General features: G+C 48.9%; 1 protein-coding gene across 4 annotated transcripts; it reads left to right on the plus strand.

Moving 5' to 3' along the window:
* The first annotated feature begins 457 nt into the window (after window positions 1-457).
* On the plus strand, window positions 458-19,943 carry PRELID2 (PRELI domain containing 2). 4 transcript variants are annotated; one of them, XM_083798608.1, is made up of 7 exons: window positions 459-600; window positions 6,577-6,634; window positions 8,978-9,051; window positions 10,637-10,797; window positions 13,308-13,413; window positions 18,814-18,879; window positions 19,329-19,943. In XM_083798608.1, the coding sequence occupies exons 1-6, from the start codon at window positions 526-528 to the stop codon at window positions 18,856-18,858; spliced, it is 519 nt and encodes a 172-aa protein (XP_083654734.1). In that variant the 5' UTR covers window positions 459-525; the 3' UTR covers window positions 18,859-18,879; window positions 19,329-19,943. The 4 variants fall into 4 exon arrangements, with proteins under 4 accessions (XP_083654733.1, XP_083654734.1, XP_083654736.1 ...); XM_083798607.1 differs by lacking the exon at window positions 18,814-18,879 and having other exon boundaries at window positions 458-600; XM_083798609.1 differs by lacking the exons at window positions 459-600; window positions 18,814-18,879 and adding an exon at window positions 691-987.
* The last annotated feature ends 403 nt before the right edge of the window (window positions 19,944-20,346 follow it).

The raw sequence follows: 20,346 nt of genomic DNA on the forward strand, positions 1-20,346 counted from the left end.
CTCTCTCCCCGCAAGCTGGCTCGTTTGATCTCAGCCTGTCGGTCTCATTTAAAAGTTTGCCAGCTTAAGATAAGAAAGAAGCACCTAGGCAAAGCTGTTGCCCGATACTTGAATGTTTACAGTAAAACTAGATGCAAATGCGCATTTACGAAGTCGGTATTTATTGCTCTCCAGCAGTTACATCGCCCCTCGGCCACCGCCGCTCCTCCCGGCCGCACCAGCGCGGCGGAGGCCCGGGGGCAGGCCCGGGGGCAGGCCCGGGGGCAGGTAGGGGCGCGGGGCCGGGCCGGCCGCTTTCCCACAAACGCTCCGATCGCACGCGGGGCTGTTTGATCGCACGCGGGGCTGTTTGACCGCTCCCGGGGCTGCCGCGGGCGCCCCCGGCACCGCAGCACCCGGCACCGGCACCGCAGCACCCGCCCGCGGCGGGGCCCCCAAGATGGTGGCGGGGCGGGGCGGGCCCTGCGGCGGGCCCGCGGGCGGGGCAGGAAGGGGCGGCCGGGCCGGGCCGGGCCGGGCCCCGCCATGGGGGTGACGGTGGAGGTGCACCGCGTGTACCGGTACCCCTTCGAGCAGGTGGTGGCCAGCTACCTCCGCAAGGTAACCGCGGCCGCCCCGGCCCCGCCTCCCCGCCTGCCGCCGGGGCTGCAGCGCCTCACGGCGGCGGCGGCGGGGCCGGCAGCGGGCAGCGGGCAGCGGGGTGTGCCCGGCCCCGCCTCGCTGCTCGGGGCGCCGCTGCGGGGCTGCTCCGCGCGTCGGGGCGCTCCCCGCGGCCCTGGGGGCTCGGCTGCCCCGAGGGGCCCGGCGGTGCGGGGCTGTGCGGGGCTGTGCGGGCCGGGGGCTCGGCCGCGAGACCCGCGCTGGGTTCTGCCCCGGCCGCCGTCACAGCTCGGGGCGATAGGCGCGGGCCTTGGCCTAGCGGGGCGATGCGTTCGGGTGGGTTTGCAGTGAGAGTGTTTTGCAGCGGGGAAGGCTGCGTTAGTGCAGGTAGGTAGCGTTCCCGTGTGGGGTCCATCCTCCTACGTTTTCCTTTTGAACGCTGCTGTCTCAGACCCAGCCTCCCAGCTGTGCATCAAAACTGCCCTTTCTGCTGGACTTTTCCTTGAACAATAGCACAGGAATAGGGATGAGGTGTCATCTTTATTAAAAACTGGTGCTGGGCTTTTGCCCTCTGGCTGCGACTAGTTCTTAGGAACACCGAGGTGAAAAACAGAGCAGGCCCCATGACGTTTGGTTTGGCCGCGTGTGTTTAAACATTAACGACAGAAGTGAGCGGCGGTGTAGCACGGGGTGTTTCCTCGGCACAGAGCCCCGAGGGTTTGTGAACGTTTTTGTCAAGATGTTTGAACAAATGCTGACTTTGGGCTGAATTCACCCTTGTTGCAGCAGATGTACAGGCGAGGAAGGACGTACCTGTGCCGTGGGCAGATGCCGGTTCCCTGTTGCCCGTTGGCAGAGGCCGGGCTCTGGCGGAGCCGATGCCGAAGGGAGCCCAGAGCGCGTCCACCCCTGGCAGAGCGGAGCCCACGCGCCCCGCAGCAGAGGCAGCCCCGCAGCGGAGGCAGCCCCGCAGCGGAGGCAGCCCTGGCGCATCAGCGGTGGGTGACGGCCGGCAGCGCGCTCCTCGCTGGCACGGCCTGCCTGCGGCGGGCGGAGAGCGCCTCTTGCTAAGGAACTTTGCATGGGAAATTGTCAGGCCCTTAACAATGGGATCAGTTTTATGGGTTGTGGTTGGAGTACAAAGCTTTTCATCCAAGAAATAACAAGCTTTTTTTTTCTGAAAGCTTTTGAAGACTGCGTTGAAACTTGCTGGGGTCACCAGGCTTTTGCAAGTGGTCTCAGTGGGGTCAGTTTCCTGTCTTCATTGCCAGTTTCACGGGATAATGACTGACAAGATACATAAATCTCTAAAAGATGGGGTGGCATGTTTTTGTTTCAATTGACTGCCTCTTTTTTTCTGGTGTTCAGCTCGTTATAAAAGGGAACTGAATCCCTGTAGTGGTGTCTTGGCCTGTAATGAGAACCAAATATGTTTTATGTGGAACTCTTACAAAGGAAAAATTCAAAATTTCTTCGCAGGCTGAAACGCCAGAATTTTGAGTAAAAATGCTTTGTCTGGACTCTTTCTCTTCTGTTTCTCTTATCATCTACAGATGTTCTTTTCTTGTGCTAGTACAGGACTTTAGAAAGATGCATTTAAGGTTTCCTTCAAAAAAAGAAAAAAAATGGCAAAAAAATACTTCTTTTTTTGCTTTTGCTCTGCTGCAGAAAGCCTGAGCTATATATTTGGCAAGCTTGGGTAGTCAAATTTACTAACCATGTAGTTTAGACTGCCACACTATGGCTGACTAATGGATGTGCTTTGAAATAATAATTTGAAAGCTTTGAATGAACTTGGAAAAGAAAAGGCAGGAGGCATCTTTTGCTGGTTTTCATGAGTGTTTGGGAGCTAGCCATCAGAAGAGAAGCAGAGTTTGTGCTTTTCATTGTGAAAGATACAAACCAGAGTAAAAATACACATAGAAATTGTATTCGGTAGTATATTTCTGTATGACTTAAGAAGGGCAGTTGGAGATGAACACTGAGGCTGATTATCAACGCCAGAGACGAAGAGCAGAGAGGTTAAAATAATCCTCGTTTGTATGTGCCAGCAAAGTGCATCACTTGCTTTTAACGAGGAATTCTGTATGATTGAAGGATTGTCATAGTTACTCATAAATCCCATAGTTAAAGTTGATTTTCAGTGCTCCCGATCCTGTGCTTTCTGTCAGGGTCCTGCAGGTTGAACCGCTGAGTGTTGTTATGTTGCGGAACAGGGTGGGAAGATGCAGCGGGGCTTGCTCTCAGAGGAGACCACAGTCAGGGGTCCTCAAGGGCACGTTTGTGTCAAGTCATCTCCTGGCTCACGGAAGTCCCACGTATTGCCTGTACTGGGGCATTTTCTGTATTGACTGCATCTTACAACCTCTCTCGATTGATCACAGAAGTCACGAAGATCACTCAGACTATGGAAGGAGTTGGTGTGTTTTGTTCCTCGCCCCCCTCAATCCTCTTCCCCCTCACACACCTCTCGGGTTAGGTTTAAAGCTCTGCTGCACTCCGCAGTAAAGTTTTCACCCAGCTGCTCTAAAAGTGTGCCCTTACTGCAGAATGTTTCCTCCACTTTGATTAAGAAATCAGTGGTCATCGGACGGACAGCCTTCTACAGCAGATATTGAGGTATATGTTTGGATGTCAGTTCACAAATACACTGGAAAACATTCTGCCTATGTCACGTATTTCTCGAGAAACAGGATCCAGGTCCTGCAGCGCACGGCAGTCGTGGAGCACTGCAGGGCTCCGTGGACGATGCTGCCCACATTTCCAAGCCCTGCCGTAGCTCCTGATGGGGAAGGGCAGGTAGTGGCCCAGCTCCATCCCTCCTCAGGGACGTGCTGAGTGAGATGGACGCGTGGTGGTCCGCAACGACATCTTTCTGTTGCGTTACACCTTCTGGACACCTACAACGTAGATGAGGGAAAATCCCACTGGAAAGGTGTGAAAGAAGTTAAAGCCACAACTTCCGATGTGCCTGGGTTCTCGTGCCGTGTCCAAGGCAGAAACGCGGCGTTGCTGGGCCGGCAGGGAAGGGCGCGCTTAGCGTGCTGCTGTCGGGCGCGGGGCCGGGAGCTGTGCCCCGCTCTGCTGCAGGGGCCGCTCGGTCGGGGAGACCTCACCTCGCGCTGAGCCCACGAACAGTAAATCAGACTCAGTTCAACAGATTGATTTGTATTTGAAATAAATGTATCCGTATGTGAAAGGCTTATGCATTTATTGATTTTTATCGCAGTAAGTAATCTACACAGTGGGTTTGCTAGATTTTTTTTTAAATTCACGTTTATTCACAACCACCACCTTTCCAACCCGGTAATAAAGTGAAGGAATGTGGAAAGGTTTAGCTGATTTTGTAGTGTCACCGCTTCATTTCCTTGGTGTTGAAAAAGAAAGAATCAGAATATTTATGAATTTAAATATTATTATTTTTTGCAAGTCTTTGAAGCTGTCATTTTGATTTATGTGGGCTCCTTTTGATCTTGCATGTAAAACCAGCCCTTCATTGCTTTGAAATATTTCATTTTTATACAAATCATTATGTGTAACCTGCAGTGATTTCTCTCTGCTGCTAAACACAGTGCTGCTTGTAAAGGTCTGCTATTTCCCTCAAATAACGTCTAAGAAACCTCACTGTGGTTAGAAACTGCTGCTTTTGATAAATGATCTTACGCATTCCAGTTAGGAAAGGTATGTAGGGTCTTAATTCCCTGGATTCAGAATAATGACTAATGGAATCAATTCTGTTTGTTGTTACTTATAGAAAACAATCGATACATTTGCAGGAAGACTGAGTAAGGGCACAGGAATTACTCCGTTTTTAATTGGCAGGTTTTTGCAAATGGGGAATGGAAAGCTTCAATTTCAGTAAGCAGTGAAATGTGGCGATAACTGGTAACTGCTCAGGTGCTGTGCTGGAAATGCGGAGGGATTTTCGGGATATGGGACTCAGCTTCTGAAATGCTGTTCGCGGGTGCCACGTTTGTAGCTCTAAGTCTCTAAAAGGGACTCGGCATCTTTGAGAAACACTCATGACTGGCAGCCACAGTAAAAAAAAGGAAGAAAAAGGCTTTTTAAAGACACTGACGAAGTCAGCTTCACGGTTTCTGCTGCTGCTGATTTGTTTGGGGTCTCTTTAGAACGACGGAGGGACAGACGTCTCTGCAATAAGCAAACCGGGAGTCTCCCTCCTCGGAGCTGTTCGGGACCTGTCTGGAAGTGGTCCTGGGTGGCCCCGCCTGAGACCCCCCCGGGGTGCCCGCCAACCTCAACCCTTAAGGCATTCGGAGGTCACTGGGAAGCAATTTACCGAGGGAACTCGTTGGAACTACCTCTAGGTCCGGCCTGGATACGCAGTGGGGTTCCCAAGCCCGAGGAGCGGTGGCGGTCTCTGCAGCGATGGCAGCGCCGGGGCCGTGCCCAGGGGGCAGCCCGTGGCCCTGTGGGGCTGGTGGGAGCCCTCAGCGCGGGGCCAGGCCGGGCACGGTGCCGGGGTGCTGGGAGCGGCCCTGTGAGGAGCGGGTGCGGCAGGGCTGGGGCTCGCGGCGCTCCGCTGCCCTGAGCCGTGAGGCCGCGGGGAGCGGAAACCTCGCGGGGAGGCTGCGGCTGGCTGGCGGGAGCGCTCCTGTGCACGGCCGGCTCGCCAAGCCGTTACTTCTGCTCGTGGACTTAGAATCATAGAATCATAGAATATCCCAAGTTGGAAGGGACCCATAAGGATCATCAAGTCCAACTCCTGGCACCGCTTCTCATGTTGTTTCCTTTTCTGAGCCGTGTAGGAGATTGAGTCTATTTCTGTTTAAGTACTTGGGTAATAGAGCCTGCTATTTAGTGAAGGATTTATGTAAATGGTTCTGTGCTTCACGCGAATGGGCCTTACAGAGCGTAAGTTACGTTGATAATGCAATTTTGCCAGTACGGCCATTTCAAAGCAGCGTGTTGTAGGGAGCACTCCGACTTCTGTGTAGAACAGGACTTGAAAACCTTGCGCTTTTAAAGTCAACTTTCGTTCTGCAGCGAGAAGAAGCAGGAGAGCTGGGCTGGAGAGCAGCCTCTTCTGGAGTTGTCGGCCTTTTTAGCTCAGAACCGAAGATTTCTTTTATGTCAGAATTTTGGAGCACCTGTTGTTACACATCGTAATTGCATTACCCAAACTGGTTTGGTCTTAAAATGCAATTTCTCCACCTTTTCTAAAGCTCCCTATTATGTTCAATGCTGATTTTAATTTGGTGTTCAGGATTTCTCCAGCCTGGCATTTTTATTACCATGGATGCTACGGTAACTCCTGAGTATTATTTGAGTTCAATAAATTTTCTTGTGCTTTAAATTTTAGATTTTGTTATTGACATGAGTGTTGGTTGCTTGGTGTGGTGGCAGTAAGGTCCTTGTAGCCCTGTCACTCTCGTTTCTGTCCAGAGGGGTTTGCTAAGTTCCAAGATAACTGTGCATCCTTCGCAGTCCTGGTCTTGTGCATCCATTCCCCGCATAGCACACTGCCCTGCAGGCAACCTGCACAATTTTGGCATAATTCCTGTGCGCTGGGGTCCCGGACTGAGAATCTCTGGGGGCAGCTGTGAGGAAGGTGAGGCCGCGGCGATGCCCTCGGTCCTGCACACAAGTGCCGGTGCCCGGGCGCTCGGCGCGCTGCCTCCGCTGCCTCGTGCGCCTGGAGCTGTCGTGCTGCCGAGAGGCGTGCGGGGTGCGAGGGAGGTGTCTGTGTGCGGCCTGTGGCACCGGCTGGAACCTCCCCTTCGGGCATTTTTTACCCTAGCAGTGTTGTGGGTTTGCTTTTCTGTTCTAATCTTACTAAGCTAGTCTTCCTAAATTCTTCCTAATTTGAATGGAGTCTGCAGACTGTTAACGTGGAGCAGCTTGTACCTGCTGAGAGAGGCTGTGAGGCTGCTTTTGGCTCTACGAGTGACGTTAGCCGTTTGCTATTAGCCACGTGGCGAGCAGTAATGTTTACGCTGTGCATTTTTATCCCAGTACCCCAGTCCCATGGATAAGCACGTCATGGCTGTAGAAACAGTGGAAGAGAAAACAGGTAAGCTGCCTGACTTTTCTTAAAAAGCTAACTAACGCTTCTCATAACCTTTGGTGTTAATTATTTAATAGCTTTGTTTCAGTAGGTGCTGGGCACTGCACACATCCAGCACATCCAGCATGCAGGAATCCTAGGCATAAGTGAGACTGAGAAAATATTTAACCTGCCCCCAAAAGCATGTGTTTTAGCTGGATTAAGCATTTGGATTTTTAGCTTATTCCGAGGCTGTCAGAGATGACTTGCCTACTTTTTCTGCAGTACGTTCTGCTGTGCGGTTCCCTGGCACTTCTGTGACGATTTCCACGCGCAGTGCTCTGCAGACCAGACGTAAGGCTGCTGGAATTGAGCACGGTGAACGCTGGCGTCAGGCCTCAGGCGCTCCGCAGGCATTTCGCTGCCTCGCTTTGCAGGTCCCTGCCCCTGGGGACGCGTCGCTGTCCCACCGCGCGGCGAGGCGGGTCCAGGACCCAGCGACCTGCGCAGTGGCCCCATAGGGTGCTGAGAGCCGGTGAACCCGGACCCTCAGTCTGCCGCTTATCAGGGTTCCTGGAATACCCAAAGTTAGACGTTACCACTTCCCAGTCGTATTGACAGGAAAATAAACGTGCTCAGTCAGAGCAGGTTACCAGATAAGGTCCAGTGATACTGCATGGGCCGTTTCCCAGTTGCTGAGGTTGCAAGATCTGTTTGCAGTGAGGCACTTACAGTAACGTGCCTGTGAAGAAGTATTAAACTGTTATGCCACCACGTGGGAATCAAATACTGTAGGATTTAGCATAGTAATTATTCCCTTCTTCTAAATACTGGATTAGTGATCGAATTCTCATTTGGAATGAAGTAAGAACTTGTTGACTCTTAAGTCTTACTACCAAATGCTTGTGGATGCTCTTTGTCATACATACATTTGGAGAAGTCTTCTGTCTTGCAGCTCAGGGTTAATGGTGGCCCTTAGTGAGGTAGCTCTGAGATTAAAGAAAACAACATTAGTGCTGCCGTGGCATTTTTTTCAAAGGGAGTAAACCACTCCTCTTGGAGAATGCTTTTCTGTTCTCTGTTGCATGGAGATGCTTCATGTTATTTATGTGATGTGTTTGTTCCAGTCCTGAAAACCAAACCCCATGAAGTGTTCATTTCACAGACCCAACCAAATGCTGTTTGAGAACACACTCTTTTATCTCTGACAAGTCTTTAACCTGGGCTGCCTGCCAGTTGGGTTCTCGTGTGGTACTATCCTGAGGTTTCTGTTCTTGATCTGGGTCATTAAATATTAAAAGGCAAAGTGGTTCTAAAAGCCAGCCATTTTTTTGAGATAGTAAATAACTGTAATTTGTTTCCTAATAGATAGTTTTGTCCTTGTCGCTGGTCCAATTCAATACAAAAATAAACATGTAACGAGGCACGGCTGCTCTGTAAATCTTGCGTGCAGTACGTTTGCCCGGAGAATGAGCTTGAGAATATAAATCGGGGCGTGGGTAGAAATAAAGGGAAGCTTCAGTCCGCACGTTGGCCCGGCAGCTCAGTCGGTGTGCGGCAGGGCAGGGCAGGGCGCAGCGCCTGGGGCTCCCTGCGGCCACCGGGACGGGGCCCTGAAGGCTGGCACCGGGACGGGCCCTGAAGGCTGGCACCGGCACCGGGACGGGCCCTGAAGGCTGGCACCGGGACGGGCCCTGAAGGCTGGCACCGGCACTGGGACAGGGCCCTGAAGGCTGGCACCGGCACCGGGACGGGGCCCTGAAGGCTGGCACCGGGACGGGGCCCTGAAGGCTGGCACCGGCACTGGGATGGGGCCCTGAAGGCTGGCACCGGCACCGGGACGGGGCCCTGAAGGCTGGCACCGGCACTGGGATGGGGCCCTGAAGGCTGGCACCGGCACCGGGACGGGCCCTGAAGGCTGGCACCGGCACTGGGATGGGGCCCTGAAGGCTGGCACCGGGACGGGCCCTGAAGGCTGGCACCGGCACCGGGACGGGCCCTGAAGGCTGGCACCAGCCCGACGCTGCGTGCTGCGGGGCTTGGCCACCCGGGAGCGTCGGCGGGGGTGCAGGGAGGTGTTTGTGCCACGCGCTGGGTGAGGGCGCCTGGGTGCAGCGCTGGGTGCAGGTGCCCTCCTGAGGCGGTGCCCGTAGCAGCCTTGCTTACAGCCCTGCCTGGCAAGCGGCAGCCGTACTCGGTTATACTTAAAAAATAAATAAGTAAATAAATAAAAATCCTACTGCATTGTTAATTTGCCAGCGTTTCTGCTTGCACATTTGCTGTCTGTGAAGTCTCGCAACTACTTTTATTTTGAAAAATGGTAATATCTGCTGCTGTAACTCTTCCCTTCTGACTGACTTTTATCAACAGATTTGTCTACAGGGATTATTTACCGGAGGAGAATTGCAACGTGCAAGAATGTGATTCCTGAAATCCTGAGAAAGGTAACTACCTGGAGAAGTTCAGTCAGGTTGTGAAACCTTAACACCTGCCTGTGGTTTATCTTGTTTAACGGGATCTCGTTTCTTAATGATATTTTCTTTTTGTTAGAAAAGTTACTTTTAAAGAGAACTTGAGAGAAAAAGGTTCCCTAAGAGCAGATGTAACTTGAATGGACAAAATTGTAGCCTTGAGTAGAGGAAGATGTAAGTGGTGCTGGTGGTTACCTTACAGGTGGCAACGGGCTTTTAACTTTCCTACCTGGATAAAGTAAACCCACTTTAAACTGTCGCCTGGGCCTCGGTGAAAGTGCAGCTGTTCCCCCGCCTCCCCGTACAATAATCCTGTTGCTGCCAGCTGTCCCGATCCTAGTGCGGTGGATGGTATTTTTGTAAAAGCCCAGTCTCCCAGAACTCAAGAGAAAACTGCAACAGAACTCAGAAACTGCACCTGAAGCCTGAGTGAGAAGAAGGCAGCTAATAATAAACCCCGGGCAAGATTTCGGTGCTGAGCTCACGTTGGACGTCTGATCCATGACTTGGGCCACACTGGGCCCTAGTCTCTTACAAAAAGCCACTCTGTAAGGGAATCCAGAGGGAATTAAAACAATACTCAGTGTGCCTCTAGCATGTTACAAGTTAAACGTGGCATCGTAGAGTCCCTGTAGAGAGGATAAGATGCAAGTCCTTAAAGGCTGTAGGAAGCGTAAGGACCTGGGGTGTGCAGTCCCGTGGTGTTTCGCTCCTGTGCCTGTTGAGTAGCAGTCCTTTCTGCACAGTTCGTGGGAGAGGACTAACCTCGATTTATTATCTGTTTGTTGCAGAGTATCTCGCAGCATACAGCCTGTATACAGAAAAGTATATTTATGTTTATGCGTGGGTAAATAAGTGTTTTTCAAGGCCTGCATGCTTCAAAGTATACGTATCTATTTTTTCCTGATACTCTGAAGACTCTGTATGTTTTTGCCTCTAAACATGTGTTTGTCTTTTCCAAGCCTCACCCGCCAAGGAGAACATATCATTGCCCTATACATGCAGAATGTAAAATAAACCGATGGTGAGATTCCCTTCCCTTCCCTTCCGCAGCCCACGTTGCCAGATAAAAGTCTCGCAGGTTGACGAGTGGGCTCTAGAGGAGGCGGCTGGGGCAGGGCTGCCCGGGGGCGTCGCGCTGCCGGCCGGGGTGTGCAGGGGGGCAGCGCCCGTGGCCCCCCCGTGTCCCCACGGCCCCCGGGGGGCGGCTCGCAGGTAACCCCGCGGAAGTGGGCTCTGTCACCCCGGCTGCGAGTGAGCCGTCGGCAGCAGGGCAGGAGGCACGAACGGTCAGGTAACTCAGTGCTGAGTAGTCCTGCAAGTCCGGCTGGGGGCTGAGCAGTCCCCAGGAATTTTGGAGCGTTTGCATGGCCTTCAGTGGGTGCTGAGGAGGTTGGCTCTGCTCGTCAGGGTGAGCCAGAGCTGATGTCCCCTCCTCAGTATTCCTCAGTCTTACCCTCTGAGGCTATGAGTGTATGCCAGGTACTGAGAAGTGCTTCTACCCTCTCAAAACACATATATTTTTTTTTTTTCAAAGCTCCAATTCTTCTACTTCCAGGTCAGTGCCTTAAAAGTGCCCGACATCTACCTGGAAGAGGAATCTTGGCTTAATATGCAGAAAAGAAATATGTCTATGAAAACTCACTGTCTCACATGGACACAGTATGCGTCCCTGAGCGAGGAGTCTGTCTTCAGAGAGAGCTTGGAAAACCCAAATTGGTGAGTGCCTGCGTGCCTGCTCCAGGCTGCTGTGGTCCCCTGGCCCTGCAAGTGCTTTCTGTTGCCTTTTGAATGCTTGGAAGGGTCTGAATAACAATTCTTTGGTGACTCTTGACTGTGTTTAAAGCAGCTACTATAAATGTTCTGTGGCTTTCCGCTGGCTCCTTCAGATGCTGGGTTAGGTTCTCTGGCCAGAGCACAAATAATCATCGGAAATTAATTTTCCATGTGCTCCTCTGCAGTCATAGAAGGCTGCCCCGCTGTTTCTGCACAGCAGGCACAGCCAGAGCATTCACTTTGCTCTCATGTCTACCAGCAGATGCTTGGCTAGCAGTTTAAAAATTATCAGCTACCTCCTGCTTGCCAGTCGTTGGCATGGAGCGTTCTTGCTCCCAAACAATTTTTTTCTCTGGTGTTTGGCCTGCCATGACCCAAAGATGTAAGCTGGCATGGGACTTTGCCTGGGAGAAAGACAGATTTGTGTTTGTGCTGAGTGGAGCACAGAAATGTCTTAATGCGTGTTTATGACAAGGTAGGAGTGGAATTTCTAATTCCTGCAACAGTGAAATGAGCAGGTATGTAATACATGCAACTGTCTTTAAAAATAGATCAGTTTCTAGCTGATGTCAACCCCATTAGTTTTCACTGTGCTGTGGTGTCCACTGTAATTAGTCATTACTTCTGCCTTGTGATGTTCCCTGGGAAGTGTGGCAGGGTTGTCCAGCAAGGTCTGCCTGGCTTCTGGAAGCTCTAAGGATGCTTAAGAAAAAAAACACAACTTCAGACAAAATTCAGTTTTGGTGGGTTCAAGCATTTTTGAAAGCCCAGTGCTGGGACTTTGCTGTTCAAGGATATATTCCTCTTGCTTTTAAAATCACGTTGTTTCAGAAGTTTGCTGGGCCCCCCTGTCCTTGCACTGCAGCCTTACAGAGGGATGGAGCCTGTCCCACAGCTTCCTCTGGGGAAGACGGACGTTCCTCTGCACCAGCACTGCCTTGCAGCTGTAGGTGCTGGTGCTGCTGGTGCAGAAACTCGGGCCGCCTCAGCTGGTCAGAGCCCCCTGCCCTGTTTTCCGGCCTGTTCCAGGTTAGGCAGGATGCTGTCCTCGGCGTGTTGCTGCCTCTGCAGGCTCGTGCGGGAGAGCTGCCCCCAGAGGCAGGCGCTGCTCTGACCGCGAGGCAGACTGGCACTCGGCAAAGTGGAGAAGTCTAAACCGGGTTGTGCAGCTGGGCTGCCAGCAGCACGGTGCAGCCTCAGCAGTGACACAGCCTCTTCCCTGCCTGCTGGGCGAAGCTGCCCCCGGAGGCAGGCTGTGTGCTGCTGCAGGGCCCCCCGGCCCCCGCAGTGCTGCCCCTCCTCGGGCATCGGATGTGGGCAGCGCTGGCTCCGAAACGGGCAGGTGGGCAGGTCTGCCGTGGGAGCGCCAGCTGCGTGCCTGCCTACGGCGATGGTCACGTTGCGCGTGATGCGGGAGCGGTGCCCTGCACCACGGATCGGGGTTAAAGATCTCCCAAAAGCTCCCTCTCGTGAAGGGCCAGGCACTGGATGTAACTTTTAATTTAGTTTTGAAAGCCGTGCAGGCTTTGCAGACCCTCCTTGACACTACCTGAACAATATCGCTAGACTTTTTGTACTAAAGATGCTTTAATTAAACTCCCATCACGAAAACAATTAGACCAAATTTGCTGTACTTAACTAGTCAATAATTTAGTAGTTGGGTCTCATTAATAGGCTTCACCCTGTGACTGTGTTGTAACGATGCAGCATTGCCAGCTGTGTGCTACAGAAATCAATCTGAGATCAATATTTTCCTTGAGCTGCCCTTTTTGGTCTCTGAGAACGGTGAAACAGCAAAATTAATAAGTCAGTCCCAGCCAGCACAGCCGGGCTCAGGGGTGCCCAGTATTCACCGCTGACGTCCGTCCTGTGCCTGGGGGGAGGCTTCTCATCTGCACCAGCTCCTTCGCTTGAGCTCCGTGCGTTTTTCTTCTTGATGGCCTGCGCATATAAAAAGTGGTTGTAGCCTGCTGGGGGCCTCGGCGGTGCCGGGCTCACGCGAGTGCTTCTGTGGCGGGAGTGGGAAGTTGTTCGCGTCGGACCTCTTCCCGCTGTTATCACTGCCTCTGTCCAGCTTGACGTCCCGAGGACCCGTAGGGTCACGCAAGCTTTGTTTGCTGTTTCTGTGGCAGACTCCCGTGAGTTAGAAGCCTGCGCTCCGTTGCCCGTAGGTTGAAGCACCTTGCTGGTTCGGTCCTGCCTCACGCGAGGCGCGTGTCAGCCGGCGCTCGCTGGCGCTGCTGCTCCCCGGCACTTGCAGCAGCTCCCGTCTCGAGCTGCTCCCGGAGCCGTGCTGCCTGGGCGTGTGCCTCTGAGGTCCTTGTACAAAGTGGGGGGGGGACGGGGTGATGCCTTGCTTGGGAATCGAGACAAAAACGTTCTAAAGGAGGTTTGTGTTTAATGTTTACTAAGTAGGCAGAGAAATAAGTTGGCGTTATGTTCCTGTTTTGCAGGACAGACTTCACACAAAAAGGCAGAATATCGGTGACGGGGGCCGGTTTGCTCAACCGTGTGTTGGAAGCTTTCGCTCAGTCGTTCTTAAAGCAAGGCGTGAAGAAGGTAGGTTTATCTACTGCCCGAACTTCTTCCTAGAGTTACATTCGAAATGTTTTCAAATCACTGCATTGTCTGGGATTAAAACTAAATTGGTGTTTTAAGCCTGGATTCCTTACGTCTTTTAATTGTTGAAAAAATATTTGACCTTTTCTTTTGTCTACAGAGAACAAGCAGAACAAAAACGGATTTAGTTTTATTATGGTAATAGGTTTATTTCAAATACATTTTAAAGCATGGTATATGTGTCTGTATCAATTTCTGTAATTCATTCTTATTCCTGATTTCCCCTAGGCGTTGAAACAGTTTTTCTTCCTAATGTCTTATTGTACCAGCTAATACTGTAATAATAATTTGCGGTTCTATAGCACCTTCACACCGAAATAGTCAAAAATAGCCAACATGAATTTATATCATGTCACACATTTTTCTCCAGTAACATTAGATATTTTTTTTTTGGCAGCTTGATGTATTTACAATAGCCACAGTCAATCTCCCTGTAGCAGTTCTGTATACTTCAATAGTTCTGTCTTTCAGCAAGAATTATGAAAGAGGATAAAAGCTATCCAGTAGTGCATCCCAGAGGAATTAGTGTTCAAAGGCCTCAGTTTCTGGGAGCCGTGTCATATTGATAAACTGGTTTTAACAGCAGTGTCTCCTGTAGCGCTCACTGGGAAATGCAGTTACAGGGAAGTCCTGGTTTTGGATATTTGTGGCTTGGATAGGTTTGGGGGTTCAGGTTGTGATGAATAAAATGTTTAAAATTTGTACCTGCTGAAAAAGGAGCAAGAGAAGTAGCTGAAAGGACTATTTAGTTAAACCTTTTTGATGTAAAGATGAGATTTTGTTTTTTTGCCTCCCACACAGTTTGTATATTATTTCAGATGAGTGAAAGCATATGCTTGAGCCTGAAAACATGGCAGTTTCACAGCTGGGCTTATGAATCTTATGTGCATGAGACTATAATGAACCTACACTTACCGTTATCCCATTGTCATTAGTTTTTAAGTTATCTAATGGAGAAGTTTGTTGTTCAGGTATACTTAGAAGTCCAAAGTCAGATCATGCCTTATGCCATTCTTTAATTATTCATGGGGACCAAGCGGTTAGTACTGGTAAAAGTTCTATTTTAAAAATGTATTTATTTTTATTTTTTATTTTAATGTGTCCGTACCGGTGTCCTGTCTTTTCTCGCTTAGCTTCAGTGCGTATGCGAGCACGCAGTGTGGGCAGCAGCCTCAGCCCTTCCCCGCGCATCGCTGGGAGACTCCTCGCTGGCAGTGCGCTGGGCTGGCGGCTCAGCCTCTCCCTCCTGGGTTTGGAGCCTGTGCCCCCAGAGCTGTGGATGGAAATGTAGTTCAAACCACAGCATGACCATTTGTTCATTTGCTTATTCTTGATAACTGTAAGATTCTGTTGGTGCTTTTTAAAGTGGGGGAAAAAAAAAAATAAAGGAAAAGCAGGCAACTGTGCTGGTGTAAGCAATGAAGCAGTGGCTGGGTAATGAAACCTGTCCTGCAAGGTTAGGGCAGGGCAGAGCTAGCAGATGAGACAAACCAGCTCACCATATCTCAGTGCTGCATTAGAAATCCTTTAACAATTTTGGCTACGTCTGCAGAGCTCTGAAAAGCACAAACGGGTGTCTGGTACACATGTACAGACTTGCCTGTATTTTTTTTTCTCTATAACGTCGGTCTCCCTGTGGCAACAGCTGTGCGTATGCATTTCATTTCCTTTAAGCTGCTAGATAGGGTTTCTTTTGTGGCTTGGCCATAGAGTAATTGTGAGATGCATTTTACCCAAATGTAATAAGCGGCAACGCAAAGGTATTATATAAAGGTATAAAAGAAATGTCGCGTGAGTGACAACTCTTGATAAACGTTCTCTGGGCTTCCATTGTGGCTGGTTTACTTCTTATCTTCGGAGCCTGGTCTACATCCTTCCTAACGGTCTGATCAAACAGGTGCTTTTCTTGCACCTGGTACACTTGGTTGGGAAAGGTAAGGACGTTGCTTCCAAAGCCGAACCATTATTCCTGCTTTATCTCCTCAATCCTGACAGCAGCGCGCTTCTCCATCCCTGTGATGGAGTAAGGGTGTAAGAAAGCAGTGGGAGGCAGCAACCCGTGTGGGGCAGAGGAAATGGAGAAGGGAGTGAGCTACCTGGAGAGCAGGAGAAAACTGTGTAGTAATCTTAAACTTTGTGAACGAATACAAGAAAACTCATACATTCACACAATCGGTGTTAAATATCTCTGTGTTATAGAATGAGAGGGAAAAGTTAGGAGTAATAGAGCTATTCGTGGACGTGAAAGGCAGCGATCTTTTTAATCACTGTGTTTGTTACTGACATGATTCTATTCTGTAGTGGTTTTTTAAGGCATGATAGAACAACCGTGATGGTTTTTGCATTTTTCTTACTTTATTCCAACTGTGAACAAAACAAACAAAAAAGATAAAATTCCCCTTCCCTGCTTTTGTTTGTAGAAGTCATGGTGTGTTTTGGTGGAAATTGCAGCATTTATGCTTTTTTTTTCTTGCCTGTTCAGAAAAACTATTAATGAATGATACGCACCCAGATAATGGCCAATAAAGCTTTCCTCCTGAATAATTTAAATGTCTGAGCGGATATGCCAGTAAACCCCAGCTGCCAGGACAGCCTGTTCTGGGTCTGTTGGCGTGGGTTCTGGCTCCCTTTGGAAAGGGAATCGCTCTGCGGCGGGTGAGTAAAGGCTGGAGGAAGCTTCAGGCCAGGGGGGGTGCTGGAGACCAGCAGTCAGCTGATGCGTGTGTGCGCGAGGGTTCGAAGCTTAAAACACGACCTGATCATCCCATTTTTCTCTAAGTTACGGTGATCTCTGCTAGTGTTAAGCAGTACAAACGGCAAAATTAGGAGCGATTTTAAGGCTGCATAACGAAGGAGCATGTCTAGCAATACATTTTTGTTATACTGATATATGTTTTATCCATTGCCTCTTAAATCTTGCAACATTTCTGTCATTTTTGCTTCTTGATTTCTTTTTTATATTCCTTTTCCATTACTCAAATATGTAAGGGGTAGAAAGTAAAGAAAGGCTGTAACGTACTGTTTGGTAAATGGAGCTGAGCTCAAATAACAATATTTAACTGAAACATGTTTTGTCATGGTTACAACAAGAATGCAAGGTATTAGGTGCTCTTTTCAGAGGCAGCAGAACATTTTCTGTTAGTCTGTTAAAACGTTACCCTGCTTTTGTGCTGGGAACGGAAATGGGCTGTGCGCTATAATTTGTATTGCCTTCAGATTAAAACAAGCCACGTACACTTTCCTGCGTATCACTTAACCTCTTGCTTAAAGCTGGGTGTTGGTGAAGGTGTGGAGCACGTTACAGACACAACGCGTGCTCTCTGTCCCAACCAGCTGGGGTTCCAGTCTGGCTCCTGGCATATGTCTGGATGCAAACATAAGCTTTTCAAAAGGTCCGTGGTGTGGGAGGCTCCTTAGGCTGCCATTCCAGGCTGCCCTGGCTATGCTGTCACCCAGCTGCTGTGTCTCCGCGCCCCCTTTGCTGCGCAGCGTGCTGTCGGCCCTTGCTGGGGCAGTCACCCAGAGGCTGGGCTGGAGCCCGCAGCGCTCCGGCTGCGTGGGTGCTTCGGGCCGCTGCTGGGATCCGTGGCAAAGCACAGAGATGCTCACAGCGCGTTGGCTTCTCACAGCAGAGGAGTACCTCCACCTTTGAAAAATGGAACTACTTTATGGCTTGTCAATCAGAGAAGCTTTTAAGCTGTAGCTGTAGAGGTGCAGAGTTTAATGGGTAGGCAATGTTTGCTCTGCATTTCGAGGGCATCATTGCACTCTAAGTAGTGTAAATTTAGCTCCTTTAAGCCTGATCTCCTGGGGCTGAGATTTAAGTGTTTGAACTTTAGTTGAAAGGAATATATTGATTAAGCTTTGATTTAGTCATTCCTTGCCGAAAAGATACTGGGTAATGAGTTGTACCTGCCCTTTTGTATTTTTATTCATTTAATGGATTCCCCTCTCCTTCCCCTTTTCTTCCTCAACACTTTTCTGCCTAAAAGTCTGCAGTGCTACGAGGAGAAATAAAAGAAAAAGCAGTTGTCACACTGTGAACATAATTGACTCAATAAATAACATTTTTAAATTCCCTAGGCAAACCTCAGTCCTCACTTATGTCAATTAGTGCTTTGTTCTGCAAACAGTGGCATGTCTGGTTTAGACTGATAGACTGAGGTAGTCAGCTCGCTGCCTTCTACAGAGAGTAGCCATGGAAGAGGAACTGGTTTTTGTAGATAGATCTTGTCCACCTGTTATGGAGATGTGGAAAGAAGTTCTCCTGACCTATTTGTTAAAGTTAGTTGTCTTTTTTTGTTTTCTGTCATGATGGCTCCAACTGAGAACCCCCTTTTTCGTTTATCTTGGTCAACAAAGAACAACCTAGGGTAAGCCTTAGTCCCACTCAGGTTATAGCTAAACTCCAGGGTTGCTTCTTGCGTCTGCAAGATCTGACCAAACACTGGAAGCAGGGCTGGCAAATGATTGTAATTGTCGTACAAGGCACGGGGGAGGGAGGGATGTTTTAGATTTTCTTCTCTACAGTGACTGGTTTTGCTTTTCCACCAGATGCGAAGCCGCTTCTTTCTCACTTTGTACTGAACCTTGAACTTGAATTCATTTCAAAATAGGGAAGAACTTTGCTGTGGAGCAGTTTCTAACCCTGATATGGAAGAGCACTTGGTACCATCAAAGCTTCCCCCAGATTTTTAGATGGCTGCTCTGTTGCCAGCACTGTAGTATACCCGAACAGTTGTTGCTGGTTGGTAAGCACCTCGGGCTAATCTGCATTGCACCACCCCACTCCAACAAACAAACAAACAAAAATCCGAGATTCAACCTAAACTTTGCTTTAATAACAGCTTAATGCTTGACAGTTCCTCTTCCCTTCACAGATCAGTCCTTTAGAAGAAACATTCGCTCTCGTGGTCCTCTGATGGTATTTTTGACTGTGCTCAGTATTTCTTTCCTGCATTATAGAAATATTCATATGTAGACCTTTGATTCTCACGGACCCGATCACTTGCAAAGAATACAAGTGACAGTATTTCCATTTTAAAGGAATTTCTCGTTCTCATTCCTAACTGAGTGCCCTGGCTTCACGCTGCCTTGCCTTGGAAAAATGTGGAAGCTGCAGGGAGTCTTTTGTCTTCTCCAGGTTCATGTCCGAGAAGTCTGCGTTGTAAGTGCTGTTTGTGCCATCCAGGCAGCAGAGAGAACTACATTGAGCTAGTACAGGATCATAAAACACAATTCTTTTTAGGGTTATACTGGTATATTGTGGGGCCGTTCTTTATAATGTATGAAATAGTTATATTGTGTGTAAAGTTGGCATTTATTTGTGCTTTTTTTCAGGGTATTAAAATAATGGAGACACTTCTTCAGGAGCAGTGTGGTTGATTGCACTCTTTATGAGCTATTGTAAGTGCAGCATCCATCTACAGATGAGGAAAATTGTTCAAAGCTTGTGATAGCTATTGCACATTGTGGTCTTTGTAATTCTACAAATAAACATTTTTTTTTTGTCCATTATAAATAGCAGGCAATTTTTATGGAATTTTCAAGAAAAATAGTGATCTGCTACTGTGTTAGGCTTAACATAATTCAGAAACTTTGGAATAGTATTCATTAAGATGACTCTCGTGTTCGGTCTTTTGTCCTCTCCTCTCTGTGAATATATGAGTGTGGAAGTCTTGGTAAAATAAGATGTTGTTTCTATCTAAAGATTTCCTCCTGAAAAGTAGTATCTTCAAGGTTTATCCGTGGAGGGAAAGTTTGGTCAACTCTTTAAGTAGCTTCAGAACAAGAGCAAATGGCTATTGATTATCTCCTAATAAATGCTCTAAAACCTATTTTCTCTGCTTTTGCAGGAGAAAATGCATCTGTGTAGTTTCCTTGGAACAGCGTATCTTCATTGCCATCGGAATTCTGTGGCTGTTATCTGAACTTTGCTGGTGCCATTTTATTGAGGAAAGAGAATTTAACGTGCATAGGAGAAAAAGACTGTAGACTGCAAACCTGTTACAGAAGACTAAGGAATCATACTATTTAAGGGAATGTTGATCTTGAAAATCATGGAGAAACAAATGCAAGCTTGGAAGCAGCAGCATCTTGTGAATTTGTTCTACAATCTCTAGAGACTAAGCCTTCGATAAGGGAACGCAGAACAATAAAATAAAGTAGCCCTTGTTGCTATGAAGAGACCCTTGTCTCGTCAGCCAGTTGCTTTGCATCTTATCAAGGGAGGTGCAAGCACACCCCGTGTGCTGTTTATTTCACAGCTTAATTCTGTGGGATAGAGACTTCATTGTACAAAAATGAAGCTCAACTTCAACAGCGGAATAGGGTTACTATTCCCTGCTTGAGTCAACATTGCTCGTTATTTCAGCCCTGCTTGCTGTGTTGGAAATGTTTGGTTATTATGCTCCTGCCAGTGTGATTATTTTCACTTGTAAGACATGCCTCAATACAAGTTTTAAATTACATACATCTGAATTCTTTCAGGAAGTATTTTTCTCCTGTTGCATCTGAACAGGGGAAGAAAGCTGTAGGAAGATTGGTGAAGTGCAAGAAAAGTTCCCAACAGTGTCTCATTTGTCTTCCTTTTGTTATGTGCACTGCAACAGAATAGTTTTATTTCTAAACTGTCTTTGAAAATTCAGGTAAGCACAGACCAGCTTCGATACCTTTACTGAAGCTGGTTGACACCACACTTGAACTGAGATGCCTTGAATTCAGCGTTCTTTGTGGAGATTCGAGCCCATTAGCTGACTGCCATAAAGCAGAAGGGCCAGCTTCATTTTTGGGGGCAGGTTGGGTGTTTTTTTCTCAGATGCGATGTGAACCCTGGCTGGGCTCTTCCCTTCGCTGCACCCGGGTGCGGTGCGG

Source organism: Anser anser, assembly GCF_964211835.1.
Source record: "Anser anser genome assembly, chromosome: 14".
NCBI lineage: Eukaryota > Metazoa > Chordata > Aves > Anseriformes > Anatidae > Anser > Anser anser.

Bases quoted from the DNA above. Each gene is read 5' to 3' on its own strand.
- PRELID2 (XM_083798607.1), top strand. From the start codon at position 526: ATGGGGGTGACGGTGGAGGTGCACCGCGTGTACCGGTACCCCTTCGAG. The intron at 6,635-8,977 runs GTAAGCTGCCTG...TTTTATCAACAG, and splicing joins AACAGTGGAAGAGAAAACAG to ATTTGTCTACAGGGATTATT. The intron at 10,798-13,307 runs GTGAGTGCCTGC...CCTGTTTTGCAG, and splicing joins AGCTTGGAAAACCCAAATTG to GACAGACTTCACACAAAAAG.